The sequence below is a fragment of the Poecilia mexicana genome, unplaced genomic scaffold (assembly GCF_051168715.1).
Source record: "Poecilia mexicana isolate PSO_F unplaced genomic scaffold, ASM5116871v1 scaffold_7, whole genome shotgun sequence".
Classification (NCBI taxonomy): domain Eukaryota; kingdom Metazoa; phylum Chordata; class Actinopteri; order Cyprinodontiformes; family Poeciliidae; genus Poecilia; species Poecilia mexicana.
The window spans coordinates 30,547,667-30,565,481 of NW_028263376.1; the positions used below are offsets into that span (position 1 = coordinate 30,547,667).

Consider the following 17,815-nt stretch of genomic DNA (forward strand, 5'->3'; position numbering starts at 1 on the left):
GCTACACTAAAGGTGTAGTGTAGAGAACATCCTCTTTTTTTCTGTAACAAGGCTCTTTCCTAATATCAGGACATGCCCAGTCTTCATGGCTTCCTCCGTTTTCGACACTCTTCTTTTTTACAAATCCTTTCATCAGGCTAAGAACGGTATTTAGAAAACAGAAATTATAAAACAAAACCATTGAGTTTCAGATCATTGACATCACAGAAACATGGACACACATCTGATAAAGCTAAATTGTTATTTAGTGAAAGATATTTTGAATGTACCCTCTAGACCACAGGTGTCAAACTCCAGTCCTCAATGGCCGATATCCTGCAGTTTTTAGATGTGCCACAGGTACAACACACTGGAATGAAATGGCTTAATTACCTGCTTCTTGTGTAGATCAGTTCTCCAGAGCCTTGCTAATGACCTAATTATTCAGGTGTGGTGCAGCAGAGTCTCATCTAAAAGTTACAGGACAGCGGTCCTTGAGGACTGGAATTTGACACCCCTGCTCTAGACCAGTGACAGTAACTACACCACTGTCATTGGTCTAGAGCAGTGGTTCTTAATCTTTTTTGAGGTACCGAACTCACCAGTTTCATATGCACATTCACTGAACCCTTCTGTAGTGATAAATAAACTGAGTCATCCAAGTTCGGGAGGTCCATGTTACTGTCAAAAAAACCAGGACCCTAATTAGGCAGTAGACTTCTGGAGAATACCCCAAACACTCCCCACCGCCTCGATCCCTCCATTCATTGGTTGTGCACATAATCTCGGTGGAAAATGTTGATATTGATATAAGAAGCCATCATTCCAGAACATGTTTGTAAAGCTATAACATCATCCCTGCTGTATAAATCTGTGTCTTGACTAAATGCAATTCAGCAAATGAAAATGACGAGATTTTTTTTTTCTAAACTTGGCAATTATTTTTTTTTTTTATTATATTCATCACTCTCCATAAAATATTTCTATGCAAGACAGGATAATTGCTGAAGATACACAACAATGCATCCCAATAAATATTGCCAAGTAAAAAGTTTTCTAAACTAGAAATAGATCTGTGAAAGCTGTAAGAAGGAAAGAAGACTTTTCACATTTCATTAAAATCATTTTTTTTAATACTTCAGCATCATTAACCCTCAGGCAAAGCACATCTTTTGAAGTATAGTTATAGTTTGAATTACAACTCACTCCTTTTGTGATTGATAAACTGCATAGGTAAATTTAATTGAAATATACTGATTTAATTTAATTTAATTGAAATATATCATTCACTATGTCTTGACCCAAGTTGTACAATCATATATTATATCACCTTTTATCATCTCTTTTTGAACTAATGTAACACAGGGTCTACAAACAAAATGTAGAATTTGGGAATTTGGGGGGGGTTTCCAAACATGCCACATTACTAAAATTCTATGTAATTTAAAACTACTTTTAGGCAAGTTGTCGTTTATGGAAGCAAAGTTGAGAGGTTCAGAGAATGGAATTACTTTGTCAAGAGCAGAACAGTCTTTAGGTTTTAAGATGTTATATGATTATAACAATATTCTGTATGACTTTCCTCCATTCACACTGTATATATTTGACCAAGTTTTGTTTTTTTCTTTTTAAAAAAAGCTTCACTTACCTGCCACCTAATAAGGTCCCATCCTCTTCCTCAGACATTTTGTTTGGGATCTCCTCACTTTTCAGTAGGTTTCTATTTTATCTTCATTTGTTACTTCATAACCAACACCTTCCTTCAATATTTTTCTCTTTCTTCTTGCAAAAACACAGTCATGGACACCTGAAAAGGGAAAACATCTGAACTGCATGAAGGTCTTAAGATGGATGATCAAAGTCTGTTCCAAGTCACAAGAAGTCTGCAAAAAATTTTAATATTTAACAGCATCAGAGCTGTACAAGTAAGAACTTTGGCCTCAACATCTATATCCAAAAACATTTCCTGTTATAAATCCTGCAGTAGCAGAGTCAAGCAGGAAGATTCATTTTAATGATTGTAAACCTATAAACCACAGTTAAGCTCAAAACTGCATAACAAACTTCTTACAGGTCATGTCTTCTATAATCCCCTTCCTAAGTATTCATTACCCTTTTAGTTCATGTTAAATTCATGTGAAAGTGTGTTATTCTGCACTAACCTTGTGTCGTAGCTTTATATTATTTTCTACTTTGCATTGTCTTAATGTTCTTTTTCAGTGTCAAATAAAGGATGATCAATAAACTTGGTTCTGTTTCTTTAATGATTAAGTGTGTAACATCTTGTTAACACAGTAATAATAACAAAACATCTGCAGAGTGGGTCTTTATTTTCTATGTTTTCCAGAAACATAGAGAGGCTTCAGAGTTTCAAGAGACAAAATAACACTTTTAATTTTAATTTGCTTATGCTCCAGTAACAATGGAACATCAATAATAAAATAAAATCCTTGGACTTGAAAATCCCTCATAATTCTGGAGTAAAATGTAAAAAAGAAGAGAAAAGAAGTAAACAATTAATAAGTACACAGATTCTTTAAATTTATTTTACTTTTAGGTATCCTTATTTGAAAAGGAAAATCTAAAACAATGTAAAGAATACCAACACAGCTATATCACACTGTATTTTAAAATGTACATCAAAAGCTCAAATCCTCATTTTGTGAGATGTGACCAACTCGGATAATACCTAAAAACTGATTCTGTCCACATTTTCCCCCTCCATCTGGACATGGTTGTTCACTCCTCCCTATAACCTTCATTGTCTGAAATGAGCTTAGTGTGCAGCAGGTTGTTTTCTTGTCAGAACAAAGACAGTATTCTTTATGGAAAGAAAGATCATGTTTCTTGATACGTGTCAAAAAGCTGTGAACAATAAACAGGATCCCCACAGATTTGTTAATCATTTCATGAGTAAATCACTACAATAACCATGAAATATCAAATTACCTGAAAGTGCAGGATTTACAATATGTAAATAAGTTACCAGTTCAGACACTTTTTATTACAATTTAGATTGTGGTGATTTTATTCTTTTGTGCTGAGCTTGCACGTATTTCTACAATGTGTAACATCACCTTGTCGTCTATAATCATATGTCCTATTTTATTACTTAAGAATTACCAGAAAAAACTGTAGCAAGTTTAACATCCAATTAATAAAAATCAAATTTCAATTAAGTATGGAAAGCAAATGTAAGGTATCTTTATAGTGATTGTTGTGTTTATGACATTCTATTTGGAAGCTTGTTTTTCCCCAGGTTCCAGTTTTGTCTCAGACTAACTGTGGTTGACAATAGATTTGGTGTGAATTATATACATGACTGCCTCATAAGTTTTAGATAAATCAGTGAAATGTTTGTAAGCTACTAGTTCAGTGGCTAATTAAGACACACATCACTTTATTGTATGTCTGTAATTTACAAGGTACATGTAGTTTTATAGTAGAAACACTTCAATGCAGATATTTAGACAAACCACATTCACAAGATGATAAATGACATCCAAGCATAGCTTCAATTTGAAAGGAGACAGGCATGTTCTGCAATTCACTTTTTTTATTGCACTCATTATCACTTCCAGCTTTTTTGTAGACATAACCCTGCATGTTTTGGTTTCACTTTTAAACAGTAAAAGTTTTTTAGCTACTTTATTTTCCAGAGTATTATAGGTTACATTTTTGCTTAGATTTAATGCTAGACTAAAACTCACTAAGTTTCCTAAGTGCAAAAACATATCTGTGCATCTTTCTTATCTTTATTTATAGTTTTCTGAATATACATTGAACATTGGAGTTAGTTGTATGTTTGAAATAATCTGTTTAAACATGAATAAATTTAAACAAATCTCCCAGATTATTTCTTTAAATAGTAAAGCAACATAAAGTAAAAACACAACACAGAAAACATGTGCTCTTAATGTAAAATAATACAGCATACACAGACATAAGCTACTAAAGCAACAGCTAAAACTAAAAGGTTTGCATTTTCAGTCTTGGAGCATAGCAAACTCCAGGACCAGTCATTGCAGCCCAGACCACCAGAACTGTCCCATTCTCTACCCACAGTTTTATACGCCACTGCAATGCCAACCTTGCCTGTCCATTCCACTTCCCAGTAGCAGATGCATTTTAGACTCTCCTCACAAAGTACCTGGGTCCTCTTAAATCTGCCCTCATTTTCTGATTGTGAAACCCTGTTGCTAGTATTGAATATAGTTTTTGCTTCTTTGTTGTTTTCAGATAGAAGAAGCTGTTTGGTTAGTGTTTTTCCATCCACAGCATCTGACAAAAAAAAAAGCATTCAATGTAATTTGGCTTAGACAAAACATTAAATAAGATGAAAATAAGTCAGAATAATTTTTGGAAATCATAGGAAGGTCTGTAAAAAAATAAATAAAAAAATAACATTGTGGTGCAGTTATAGCTGTCAGTCAGGTTGTTGGACCGAAAGTGAAACTCTCCTTGCATTTCCTACTTCTATCTAATTCTCATACAAGTTTATTATATCAACACGATACCTGAGAGCTGCTAGGCCTCATGTTTGGCTTAGACTTTGTTCTTGCAATTAATCTTGCTTTACCTGCATCAGTAACAGCAGGGTTAGAGTTTGATACGTCTAAAAACTAAAAGGGTTTGAAGCGATGTCTTGGGTCTAAGAATTGTCTTGATTAATTTTGGACTTTTAAACTGGATTAGAAACTTTCAGAGAATAGACTTACATTTCATCATCCCAGGTTTTAACTTATGTGGTCCATTATAGTCAAAACTGTTAAAAAATGAAACATGTTGAATAAAATCACACTGTTTAAGAACATTTTTGGTGTTTGAAATGTGTGGTAAAAGCTGCATAAAAGTTACATGTATTGTTTTTATTTATATCTTCGCTCACTTTGCTTAGACGGTTCAACAGTTGAAAGTTTTGATGCTCCATGACATAATCAGGATAGTTCTTAAGGTTGCTTATCAAGACTGTATCAATGGGCTCAACACATGAAAGGTGGAGGTTTTCCACCACTCAAGATGAACCAAACACTCAGAATTTGATAGCAACAGTAGTGAGAGCAACAGAAGTTGGACATTTTTCAATTTTCTAGTGTTTCGTCGACATTTTGATTTCTGTCTGACCATACTAGGCCCTTAAAGCTTCAGGATGTAAATTTTATTTTTAAAAAGTTTTTTTGCATACTCGTTAAAACTCACAATGTCATGACAGTAGAAGATGAGACACATAACCTGTGAAAAGATTTCGCTCCTCCATCTTCTCCCAGTGCTACTACTGTCATCTAAATGACTGCACTGCTGGTGGTCAAAAACAATCAGAACCACGAGGAAGGTCCTAGCGTTGTCAATCAACATCATGCACATGCTACTAAATGTGCAAATGGTGAAGAAAGAACTTAACGTCCCAGAAAAACTGTTTATTCTCTGTCATCGGTGGCTATGCTAACTATACTGAGCAAACATGACAGGCTCTGCTGGTAGAAGAGAACAAATGGGCTAGGTGAAGTGGGGTTGAGCAGGTCATATACTAGGGTGATTGACATTACTGACACCTTCCTCCTGACTGATTGGTCGATTCTAGTTAGCACTGGGAGCATAGGGTTAAGGCATGCTATCACAACATAGTGAACGTGTAAAACAATATGTAAAAAAAGTATTTTTTAAAATAAAAGTTACATACTGCAGCTTTACTGCACCCACTTATTCAGGTCAGGTATGTGGGAAACAGCTAAACCAGGGATCCTCAAATTCAGACCTCAAGGGCCGGTGTCCTGCAGATTTTAGATATGTTTCTGCTTCAACACACCAGAGTCAAATAATGACGTCACATTAGCAGGACTCTGAACAACATAATTGCTGATCTACTTAGGCAGTAGATCAGTCATTTGACTGAGGTCTGTTGAATCAGGGACACATTGAAAAGTTGCAGGGTCTTAAGGCCTGGATTTGAGGATCCCTGACCTGAAACATGCAGGGCAGAGGATTGAGAAGCACTGGACTAAGGTATAAGAGCAAGTTTTCAGAACTCAGAGCTGACACTGTTTTGCTTGTCAAACTGTGTCTCAACTTGCACAAGATTCCCAATAAACCTGAGTGCTTTTCATTAAACAGTACCTGGATGATATTGTTCCAAAATACACACACACACACACACACACACACACACACACACACACACACACACACACACACACACACACACACACACACACACACACACACACACACACAGGGCTTTGTAGAAAATAGTTATTTATTAACTATACATAGCGCATGTTAATATTTTCTAAGATTTTAAATTACTTCATATAAAAAGATAGTACAAATATTTTGCTTTGATCTCTGAACAAGTTAAACAAAATATATGAAATGATTTAGAAAATACATTTTTTAAATACGTATTTTCTTCAGGAAAGAAAAAAACGTTAAATGTCACTTTTATCAATTAGCAAATTTGTTTTCAATACAGAATAAAAAAGTACAATAAAAAAATATTCTGGATTTCATCAAACAGTTGAAATAACAGGCTTGAATTTGATAAAATTGAAAATATGCATGGAAAATTCAGAAGTAATAAAAACAACAGTTTTAATGTTACTGGTTTAAAGTAAAAGTTCAGAAGCCTGTCTAAACAGTGATATCAAACTCAGAGGAAAAAATATTTCACATAATACAAAATATGCAGTCTAAATTTACTTAGCTTTCAGAGATGCTTTAGAATCGACTTTTATTTTAGTTCACACATCCCGTTAACCACAAACATAAAACACATTTCTTTGATTAAAGCATATTATAAAGAATTGTTAGTTTTTTTCTCTTTGCTCAAGTCATTGGATTTGTCTTTGACATGCCTCACTCAGCAATGGAGAACTTCGAGATTCTGGTTCTGATGAACTCAAATAAGCCCAGATATTTCATTTTGTCTTATAATTCATTGCTGGTCCAAACATAAAGAGTCAATACAGCTGTTTATTTCACTATGCATATAATCATAATTACATCCTGGCATTTTTTTTTAATGTGCAACCTTTTGAATTTAGGTAATGCAGTCAAAAGATGTAAACCAATAGTCACACATAAACTTTTTTGTTTTGTTAAATCTATAGGAAAAATCTAATTCACATCACAAGCTAATATTACGCAGTTCCAGTGTTTCACATTGTCTGCACAAAACAGCAGCTCCATCAGAAAGTTGACCACAGCTTCACCATTTGTCTCTTACTTATTGCTGATCGTTCTTCAGAGCAACGCTCTGCTAAAACACAGTCATCCTGCTGCAACACATGTTCCTGGTGATGCTTGTGATTAAAGTTATAATTACGCACTTCCATCCTAAGCAGCTCTCTGACAGCAGATCGCATGTCCACAGCTAAACTATAACATTGTTTGGAGTTTTCAATGACGTAAATCATGAACCACTCAGTGTCAGCAGTCACTCAAATTGTTTCAGTGCCGTACCCTGCTTGCCATTGCTACCCTTCAAGTAGATCTGAGGATCTGAGAACAGCTGGGCTGAGTCACGCCGGATCTACTGATGGAAAATTAATCTGGGTGAGGCGGACCGAGACCGTACTGGTTGGAGGCGGTCTAGTGGAAAAGCACCTAAAGAGGTCACACAACAACATTTGAAGAACTGTCTCAGTTAAGCTCAGAGGCCTCTGCCATATAAACAAAAAACAAAATGAAGACTTTGGAGTGGCCCAGTCATAGTCCTGACCTGAATTGAGATGCTGTGGTGGCGTGTCTTTAAAAAGCCTGTTCACGCTGAAAAACCTTCCACTGTGACAGAATTATAACAATTCTGCAAAGATGAATGGGCCAAAATTCATGCACAGCTGTAAAACACTCATTTGAAATTATTGTAAATTGTTAATTGCTGCTGCTCTGGGTGACCTCATCAGTTAAGTTTAGGGGACAAACACTTTTTTCACATAGCACATGTAGATTTGGAATTTTTTCTCCCTTACTAATAAAGACATTTATTTAAAAACTCAATTTTGTGTCCAATTGTGTCACTAATATGTAAATTGTTTTAATGTTTTGAAACACTGAAGTGTAACGAATATGCAAAAAAAAAATGAAATCAGGAAGGGGGTAAACACTTCTTCACACCGCTCTAAGTGCTTCCAGACTTTCTAACTTGTGCTCTCATAAATCTACAGGTCACACAAAGTCACAGAACCTTTCTTAAACCAGAAGGCTGGAAAAAGCTCTGCTGTGAATTTTGCTTTGAACGTATGAATCAAGCTCTGCTTCTCTGATGATATACTGTAGTAACTTAGAGTTCCTCCCTCCCAGTCAAGAAACACACCTATTTTGTTGCAAGGAGGGACTTTGATTTCTTTTTTTGTGTTTTTATGCATGGCTTTGTATCCAGTCTTGGAGCAGAGCAAACTCCAGGACTTGTCGTTGCATCCCAGTCCACCATCACTGTCCCAGGTTCTACCCACATCTTTATAAGCCACAGCAATTCCCACCACGCCTTTCCATTCCACTTCCCAGTAACAAAGTCGTTGCAGGCCTTCATCACAAAATACTTGGGTCCTCTTGAACATTTCGTCACTTGTATTTCGCATTTTGTGCTTCTTGACATCATTATCAGTTTTTGCCTTTTTGTTGTTTTCAGTCAGAACAAGCCGTCTGCTTGATGTGGTCTCGTCAAACATAAGATCTGCTCCATCTGAAAGTGTTCAAGAATAAAATCAATCAAGATTTGTGAAAATGTAAACAATGTGTACTGGTTTTACCATAGTGAATCCATACATTTAAATATTAAATCTGCTAAATTTGGAGAATTACAAGTCATTAAGTATTTTGTGATTTCCTGATATATAAAATCATATTTACATATACTTAATATGATCATTATTAGTCATAGTAACTAATAACCTGCATTTTCAGATAAACATGTTTCATCTTGTAATAAAAATGTAAAAGTGTTGAGGAAAAAAAAAACAGCTTACATTTATTCCAACCAGGTTTTAGACGGAGTTTTCCTTCATAGTTAAAGCTGTGCACAGCAAGACAAGAAAGATTCATTTTTATGAAAGCTCATTATTATCTTATTTGCAATGCAATGTGTGTATTTAATTAACCAATTCTTAAACTATGACATCTACATGTTCAACTACACCTAGCAATTTAAGTAACAGTGGGATCCCTTATAAATACCTGATTGCTATTAAAAAGACTCTATTCAGACATGGTGCATCATTTATTAGATTAAGTTGTTACAAATGCAATAATAGCACTAAGTATTTTCTGATTTATTTACTCACTTCACTTTTTCAAGTTTCTTGTTTGGATCCTCAACTACTGCATTGAGAACCTTCATCCCTTTGTCTCCAGGGTGATTGTAACTCAGGTCCAAGTGTTTAAGAGATGAGACTCTATTGGACTTAATAGCTTCAGCCAGAGAAATGCAGCCGTCCTCTGTCACCTGACATCCTGCCAACCTGCACAAAGACAAAATTTTATATTAGAAAAACAGCTCACTAAAATGTGACAGTGATACAAAAGTTCAATATTTTATATTAGATATGTAGACTTATTTCACAGAGTAGAAATTATTTATTGTATGATGTATGACGGTTATGGTCTACAAATAATGAGAGTCCAAAACATGGTGTCTCTGAACATTACAATATTGCAGCTTATTTTCTAACAATAAATGTATTGATTATCTCCTCATGCATTGCTTCCAATGTGACATTCTTTATTCTTTGAATGTAATTCAGAGAATTACATTCAACTCAGGTTTAAATCAGAGGTGTCCAAGCTTTTTGTCTGGTGGCTAAAATCATCATGTCAAAAGTAGTTGCGAGTCAAGAAATTAAGAAAACAAAAATCAAGCAATTAGTTAGATTTATTTATTGTGGGGAAGGGATCTTATTCATTGTAGACCCAAAATATAAAAAGGATTTTGCATGTGTGTTGTATCAAAAGTAAAGCATTTAGTTCTCAAATTTTAGGGGGCTCGATTGAACAAATTTACCTCAGTATGAGAGAGGCCTGGGGTCACTTTCTGTGAAAACATTTGCTACATTTAGCCACATTTGATAAATTAGATAAAAGGTGATTTGGGTGCTTTTCGGTAAAAGTCTCTGCATCTACTTGTTATATAAGCTTCGGCATAAAAAGATGAATAGTTTGTGTTGTACTTAGTATTTTCCATTGCAAGAAAATTATGTCTAATATTTTTACCCTGATTAAAAATAAAAAGTTCAAGAAAAAAAAATGTATCATTCTTGAACTGAAATTCAGGGCCACAAAAAAGAAATAAAAAGAAACAAAAAAATCAAACCAAGGGCTACAAATGGCCAGTGGACTGCACTTTGGACACCCCTGGTTTAAATGGTAAATGGCCTGAACTTGTTAGCACTTTATCAAGTCCATTGGACCCCAAAGTGCTTCATACCACAGTTGGTCATTCACCCATTCTGTGTACCATAGAATGATAGCGAGCTACTACATTGTAGCCAAAGCCTCCCTAAAACAGTCTGACAGAGGAGAAGCTGCCATGCACCAGAGTCACCGGGTCCTCTGACCACCAGCAGGTTAGTACCTGACTATTTTCATAGGACTGTTGTATTATATTGACACTTAAGAATTGTGAACACATAGAATGGCCTTAGATATTGGAACAAACCAGTTTATAAACTTAAAATAGTGGCTAATTATAACACTGGCTGTTATATTGCTTTAATTAATAACAAGTCTGAAAAACTTACTTAAGCGTCTCAAGTTTACAGTTCACATTTTTCAACCCATCAGCAAGTCGCGTCACTCCAGCATCCATCAAATCATTATGACTCAGGTCCAAGTGTTTAAGAGATGAGGCTTTATTGGACTCAATAGCTTCAGCCACAGAAATGCAGCCGTCGTCTGTCACCTGACATCCTGCCAACCTGCACAAAGACACAGTTTTGGATTAGAAAAACTGCTCACTTTTGACAGTGATACAAAAGTTCAATATTTTATATTAGATATATAAATTTATTACACAGAGTAGAAATTATTGAGTGTATGATGTATGACGGTTATGGTCTACAAATAATGAGAGTCCAAAACATGGTGTCTCTGAACATTACAATATTGCAGCTTATTTTCCTTTTATAACAATAAATTTATTGATTATTTCCTCATGCATTGCTTCCAATGTGACATTCTTTATTCTTTGAATGTAATTCAGAGAATTACATTCAACTCAGGTTTAAATCAGAGGTGTCCAAGCTTTTTGTCCGGTGGGCTAAAATCATCATGTCAAAAGTAGTTGCGAGTCAAGAAATTAAGAAAACAAAAATCAAGCAATTAGTTAGATTTATTTATTGTGGGGAAGGGATCTTATTCATTGTAGACCCAAAATATAAAAAGGATTTTGCATGTGTGTTGTATCAAAAGTAAAGCATTTAGTTCTCATATTTTTAGGGGGCTCAATTGAACAAAGTTACCTCAGTATGAGAGAGGCCTGGGGTCACTTTCTGTGAAAACATTTGCTACATTTAGCCACATTTGATAAATTAGATAAAAGTTGATTGGGTGGTTGTCTGTAAAAGTCTCTGGATCTACTTGTTATATAAGCTTCGACATAAAAAGATGAATAGTTTGTGTTGTACTTAGTATTTTCCATTGCAAGAAAATTATGTCTAATATTTTTACCCTGATTAAAAATAAAAAGTTCAAGAAAAAAAATTGTATCATTCTTGAACTGAAGTTCAGGGCCACAAAAAATAAAAATAAAAATAAACAAAAAAGAAACAAAAAAATCAAACCAAGGGCTACAAATGGCCAGTGGACTGCACTTTGGACACCCCTGGTTTAAATGGTAAATGGCCTAAACTTGTTAGCACTTTATCAAGTCCATTGGACTCCAAAGTGCTTCATACCACAGTTGGTCATTCACCCATTCTGTGTACCATAGAATGATAGCAAGCTACTACATTGTAGCCAAAGCCTCCCTAAAACAGTCTGACAGAGGAGAAGCTGCCATGCACCAGGGCCACTGGTCCCTCTGACCACCAGCAGGTTAGTACCTGACTATTTTCATAGGACTGTTGTATTATATTGACACTTAAGAATTGTGAACACATAGAATGGCCTTAAATATTGGAACAAACCAGTTTATAAACTTAAAATAGTGGCTAATTATAACATTGGTTGTTATATTGCTTTAATTAATAACAAGTCTAAAAAACTTACTTAAGCGTCTCGAGTTTACAGTTCACATTTTTCAACCCATCAGCAAGTCGCATCACTCCAGCATCCAGTAAATCATTATGACTCAGATCCAACAATGTGAGATTTGAGGATGGTTTGCTCAACACTGATGATGTCAGACTTTTGCAAGATTCTTCAGAGAGCTCACACCAACTCAGTCTGTAAAAAGATCCATGAAAACAATCAAGTTAATTTGACAAACCAATGTGTGATTTTCTCCTAAAATAATAAAGGATCATAATAAAGGAACAAACTATGAGTCTTGTTTTAAAACGGTAAAAGACAAGTTAGCATGTTTGTGTTGTCAGACTAGAATGCCACCTCCAATGGAAAAAGCCCAACTCTCATAACACTAATACTTTGTTCACAATGAAGAAAGTAATATGAAGCACTATTCTGAACTAATGAAATATAGACACTTGGAAGCAACTTAAATAGTATTTTTACAAAAATAGTTTATAGCTTTCTCTTATTGAAGAGATGAAGATTAAGTACGTATGTCATTTGAAGATTATGACTGAGTGAGTTTGTTTAGTCAAGGTTCAACTTAAACTGGGGGAAATAAGGTAATTTTACAAAGATATTCACGAGAGCCTTAAAAGTAGTGCCAGCAAAGGTAACAACACTTTATATGTGAGAAACCAAAGGGATTATTGGCAATTATTTAATTTAATTGTCTATAATATGTGAGTAAAAGACACAGTTTGCCAAACACCAATTTGACTGATAAGCAGGTAGCTTTCAATGCTTTACCCAAGTAAGGATGAGTATCTGTTGTTGTGGCTTCAAACAGTCATTCCATTGAATATCATCTCATGCTTACATCCTGCTTTTGTCACTATTTGACCTTAACTTTAATAACCTTACTGCCCCTTCATGGCTGCCCTAATAAAAAAGTGCCTGCTATGTTAGAGCATAGATGTAAATCTCAGGGGACCAAGAGGGTCCAGACCCCCAATCTTGGAAAAGGCTAGAATTGCCCCTCCCAAAAGAAATCAAGAAAGAAACTCTTGTATTTAAACAATATCAATATGAAAAAGGCAATTGAAACAAAGAACGAAGTTAATCTACCATTCATCTAAGAAAAAAATAAGAATTAATTTTTAGTCCCCCCCCCCACTATTGTTAGAACAATGGTTCAGTCCAAAGTGTAGGAGAAGCAACAGCTGCGCGCTGAGGTGAGGAGCTAGCTGTTAGCTAGCTACTGTGGCTTTGCAGCACAAACAAAAAACCCTCCAGTAAGTAAATACTTGAAGCAAAAGACATGTAACACATTTTATTTACTTTCACTGCTCAAGAGGAAGAAACACACTGACAATAAAAATCAGCCCAAAGTTCATTATTTCATTACTTGACTTAATGATAAACTGCCACTATAAGCCTTGGAAATCAAAACTAGCAAAACTGCTACATTGCTTTCATAGACTTAGCTCCTTTTCTGTCAAAGGTAGCCAATATTTCAATTACATTTAGCTCTCTAACTCTTACTTTAATAAGGAGTTTGAAACGGGAGGGAGCGGCTGAGCTTTAGCAATAGCTGACAGCTCTGTATGGGAGCCGAGAGCAGAGGGGCTATTGCAGCTGACCGTAAAAAAAGAAATAAAGTAAGTCTTTATTTCTTGTCATCTTCAACATAGAGCCTTTAAAACCACAAAATAAAATCTGAATATTTTTTCTAGAAAACTGGTGCTGACCTTTAAGTTTAAGTTATACTTCCCACATATTCAATTTCTACATATTTATAGGTTTTAACATGAAAAACCCCCCAAAAATAAAAGTTTAAAGCAACTTAACTTATAATTTAAATAGCACATGACTTGTATTGAGAACCACTGCAATAAATCAATATTATTATTATTATTATTAATAATAATATTATTATTATTGAAACTTGTTTTTATTTGAGCCTTAAGTTTTTGTAAAGGTGTAGCAGAGATTAGATCTGTGACACTGAATCAAACTCAGATCTAAGCAACATTTGAATCTTAATTTGACTTCTATGGTTCTCAACAGGTTGTTTACTGAAAAAAACACTTTAGTTATTCATTGCTACTTACTAGTCATTTTTGATGGTACACCTTGAATACACACAAAAATAATTAAACCACATTTACTGACCCCCATCCAAAATTGCTCTTAAAATATTTGCGTTTATGGTCCCCCCCAATAATGAGATGGGATTTACGGCCTTGGTGTAGAGCTCTGGTTGAAATGCATTACAGTTACCACAAGAGAACAGAAATGTAAAAGGCTAAAGAAGAGACCTGCTAGAACAGTGAAGGGCACTGTGCTTTTGTATTTGTGGATTAGTTTTCAAATAAGCAATGCAATATTTGTATGTCTTGTTTCCTGAGGGGAGATTTTTAACGCAACTACTGGAATGGTTATGGACCATTTTTTGCATCAAAATCTTAAAACACTGAATAAATATGACAAGTAATGGCTCTACAAAAGTTTTTATAAAACATACTTACAAAGTAGATTTTGAGACTTTAACCACCGGCATCATTCCCAGAAGAACTTGCTCTGATTTCAGGTATTCCTTAAGATCAAACACTTCAAGCTTTTCATCTGATGTCAGTAGCACAAAGGTTAAAGCTGACCACTGAGAAGCAGTGAAAGTTTCAAAAGGTTTTTCCTCTGATTTAAGATACTTTTTGATTTCTTGAACGAGGCTGTGGTCATTCAGCTCATTAAGACAGTAGAAAAGATTAAGGTTTTTATTTGGGTCACTGTTGTTCTCTCTGATCTTCTTCTTGATGTACTCTGATGCTGCCTTACTGGCGTTTTTGTGTTTTTCATTCTTATTCATCAGATCCTGAAGTAGATCCTGATTAGATTCCAGAGAGAGACCCACTAGGAACCGAAGGAACATGTCCCAGTCCCCATGTTTACTCTCAAAAGCCTTGTCCACTGCTTTCTTATAAAACTCTGAGGCAGTAAGACCAGAGGTTGCTGAGGTGGATTCTGTGAACACATTTTCCCCTTTGTTAGTAAATGAGTGGAAGACATGGAGAGCTGCCATGAACTCTTGAATGCTTTTATGGACAAAGCAAAACAGCTTCTGCTTGTATAGATCATGATTTGCTCGTTTGATCTGAGTTAACAACCCAGAGAAAACAGCAGCTTTGGTTACATCAGTCCCACAACTGGTCAATTCTTCTTCAGTGAAGAGAAGGTTCTTCTCCTTTAGTCCTTTGAAAGCAAGTTTTCCCAAAGATAGGATTGTCTCAGAATTTGACTGATCTGTATTATATTTTACTTTTGTCTGTCTGCGCTGGAGCAAAAGGAAATGTGTGTACATGTCAGTCAGAGTTTTTGGCAGTCCATCTTTTTGGTGTCTTTCAACAAAGTCCTCCAAAACCTTTGATGTGATGAAACAGAAAACAGGGATGTGACACATCATGTAAAGAATTCTTGATTCCTTCACATATGAGAAAATTTTTTTAGCCACCTTCTCATCACTGAATCGCTTCATGAAATACTTTTCCTTTTGCTCATCATTAAATCCTCTCACTTCTGTCATTCGATCAACCTTTTCTTGAGGAATGTTGTTGGATGCTGCAGGTCGAGAGGTGATCCAGATTTGAGCTTTAGGGAGCAAATTTCCCAGGATGAGATTTGACAGCAGAACCTTCATTGAGGTTGGTTTTGTGACATCACTACATTTATTTGTTTCACTGAACTCAAGATCAAGACGACATTCATCAAAACCATCCAGAACAATCAGAATATTGTACTTGTCATAGTCAGTTATTTCAGATGTCCTCATTGATGGGAAGAACTGATGAATCAGATCTTCTAGACTGTGTTCTTTATCTGCTCTCAGATTTAGCTCTCGGAAAGGAAGTGGAAAAACAAAATGAATGTTTTCTGTTGCTTTGCTCTCTACCCAGTCAAGTATGTTTCCTGTTGCTTTGCTCTCTGCCCAGTCAAGTATGTACTTCATTGAGGCGAATGTTTTTCCTACTCCTGCCACTCCAACGGTAAGGACAGTCTTAATGTTTTGATTACTATTTGCAGGTTTGAAGATGTCACAGTATTTAATAGGTGTTTCTTCATTTGTTGTTTTGAACTTTGCATCCTGAACCTGCATGGCTTCATCTTGAGCATTTTCTCCTTCTGTGATGTAGAGGTCAGTGAAAACATCGTTGAGCAGAGCTGAGGTCTTCTGTCCATCAATCCCTTCAGACACACTGGTAAATTGATCTTTTAGTTCACTTGTGAGTTCTTTGTGGCTTGTGATATCAGGCTTCTCTGAAAAAATGTAAATAAACAACAAAACATAGATTAAATACTTTTGAGACAATTTCATACAATATATTTTTTTGACAAAATATAAAAACACAAACAATAAAAGACTACCAATTGAAAACTTTTACGTGTTCCTGTGCGATAAAGGAATATGTCTTAAAAACTACACTTGTAAAATTTCCTGCTTATAGGGTTTTTAGTACACTGTAGATGTAAACTTCAAACTACCGAAGTTTCAGCAGATCACTACGTATGATCATGGATTCTTGCTGTCATGGGAAGAATTAAAAATATGAGTTTGCAGTGTTTGTACATTTTATGGTGCAGACTGTCAGTGAACGCACCAGGAAAGACTATGTACTTGGTATGCAAAGTGTCAAAGAAGCATGTCATAACATTTGACTAGTAAAGCGACATTGACTCCATTCCAGTGTTTATTTATAGGCAGATTTGGCATGTGATGCAAACATCACGAGTCATGTTAGATTGTTAATCAGTTATTATTGATTGTATTATAAGGCCTGACCGCATGTGTAATCATTTGTTATACGAGACTGAGCAAACAACTGGGACTTATGTAGTTTAAATTAGAAATCCATAAATCTTGGAAATTATCCACAGTTAATGAAATTAATTTTAGTTTTGATTGTTAATTGTGCCAAAACTGGTTGTGAAGATTATGTTTTATTCAATGAAATGTTAATATGATTGAGAAGGGGATGATTGAATTTGAAATCATCATTTGTCATTATGTAGTTATTATGACAAAAGTGCTCAATGTTTGCTAATTCTGATAAACTTATGGAGCTTAGAGGAATCTCTGAGATGCCCTAAGAAAACATATTTAAAAATAAGTAGGGTAATTATATTCATCCTAAATGGTGCATATGATTGAGGTTTTCCAACTCAGATTTGTCTGCCTTGGAGGCTAACTAACAAGCAATGTTAGTAAACTTGTGACATTCCTAGTCAGATAGTATTTCCTCAAAACAATAAAGGACTTTATTATCCATTCCCCAAGTTTGGCTTTGTTCATTGTTTTGTTTGTCAGTATTGCTCTCTTTGATTATTCTGTGTAAAGTTGTATAAAATTATAAGATTCTCCTCACATGGTGGAGGCACACTCACTTTAATCCAGTAAATTACTTAGGTAGTGTTCTCTTCTGTATTAGCAACCATGTTCCATAGTCATCCAAAGCTATAATCATTCAGACATTCAATGCCTCTGCACAACAAAACACTGCCTTTCACCTTCCAACCTTGAAGAAACACAGATCTAAAGCTGTTGGAGGTTGGTATATATATATATATCAGTCATGTTTGCAAACCCAAGAAAATGAGTGATTTCTTTTCCTGGTGACACTGT

General features: G+C 35.2%; 2 protein-coding genes across 2 annotated transcripts in view; both read right to left on the bottom strand.

Annotated features, from left to right (window-relative positions):
- Positions 1 to 6,419: 6,419 nt before the first annotated feature.
- Positions 6,420 to 10,777, bottom strand: LOC106912539 (stonustoxin subunit beta-like). Its single transcript, XM_088007552.1, has 4 exons — positions 10,710 to 10,777; positions 9,258 to 9,434; positions 8,943 to 8,989; positions 6,420 to 8,659 (listed from the first exon to the last, which is right to left on the bottom strand). The coding sequence occupies exons 1-4, from the start codon at positions 10,775 to 10,777 to the stop codon at positions 8,136 to 8,138; spliced, it is 816 nt and encodes a 271-aa protein (XP_087863678.1). The 3' UTR covers positions 6,420 to 8,135.
- Positions 10,778 to 12,173: 1,396 nt separating this feature from the next.
- The window catches only part of LOC148158483 (protein NLRC3-like), a 9,172-nt gene continuing 3,530 nt past the window's right edge, over positions 12,174 to 17,815 (bottom strand). The window contains exons 2-3 of the mRNA XM_088007553.1: positions 14,670 to 16,452; positions 12,174 to 12,354 (exon numbers count right to left, since the gene is read on the bottom strand). Coding sequence (XP_087863679.1) covers positions 12,174 to 12,354; positions 14,670 to 16,452 — 1,964 coding nt within the window. The remainder of the gene's footprint in view (positions 12,355 to 14,669; positions 16,453 to 17,815) is intronic.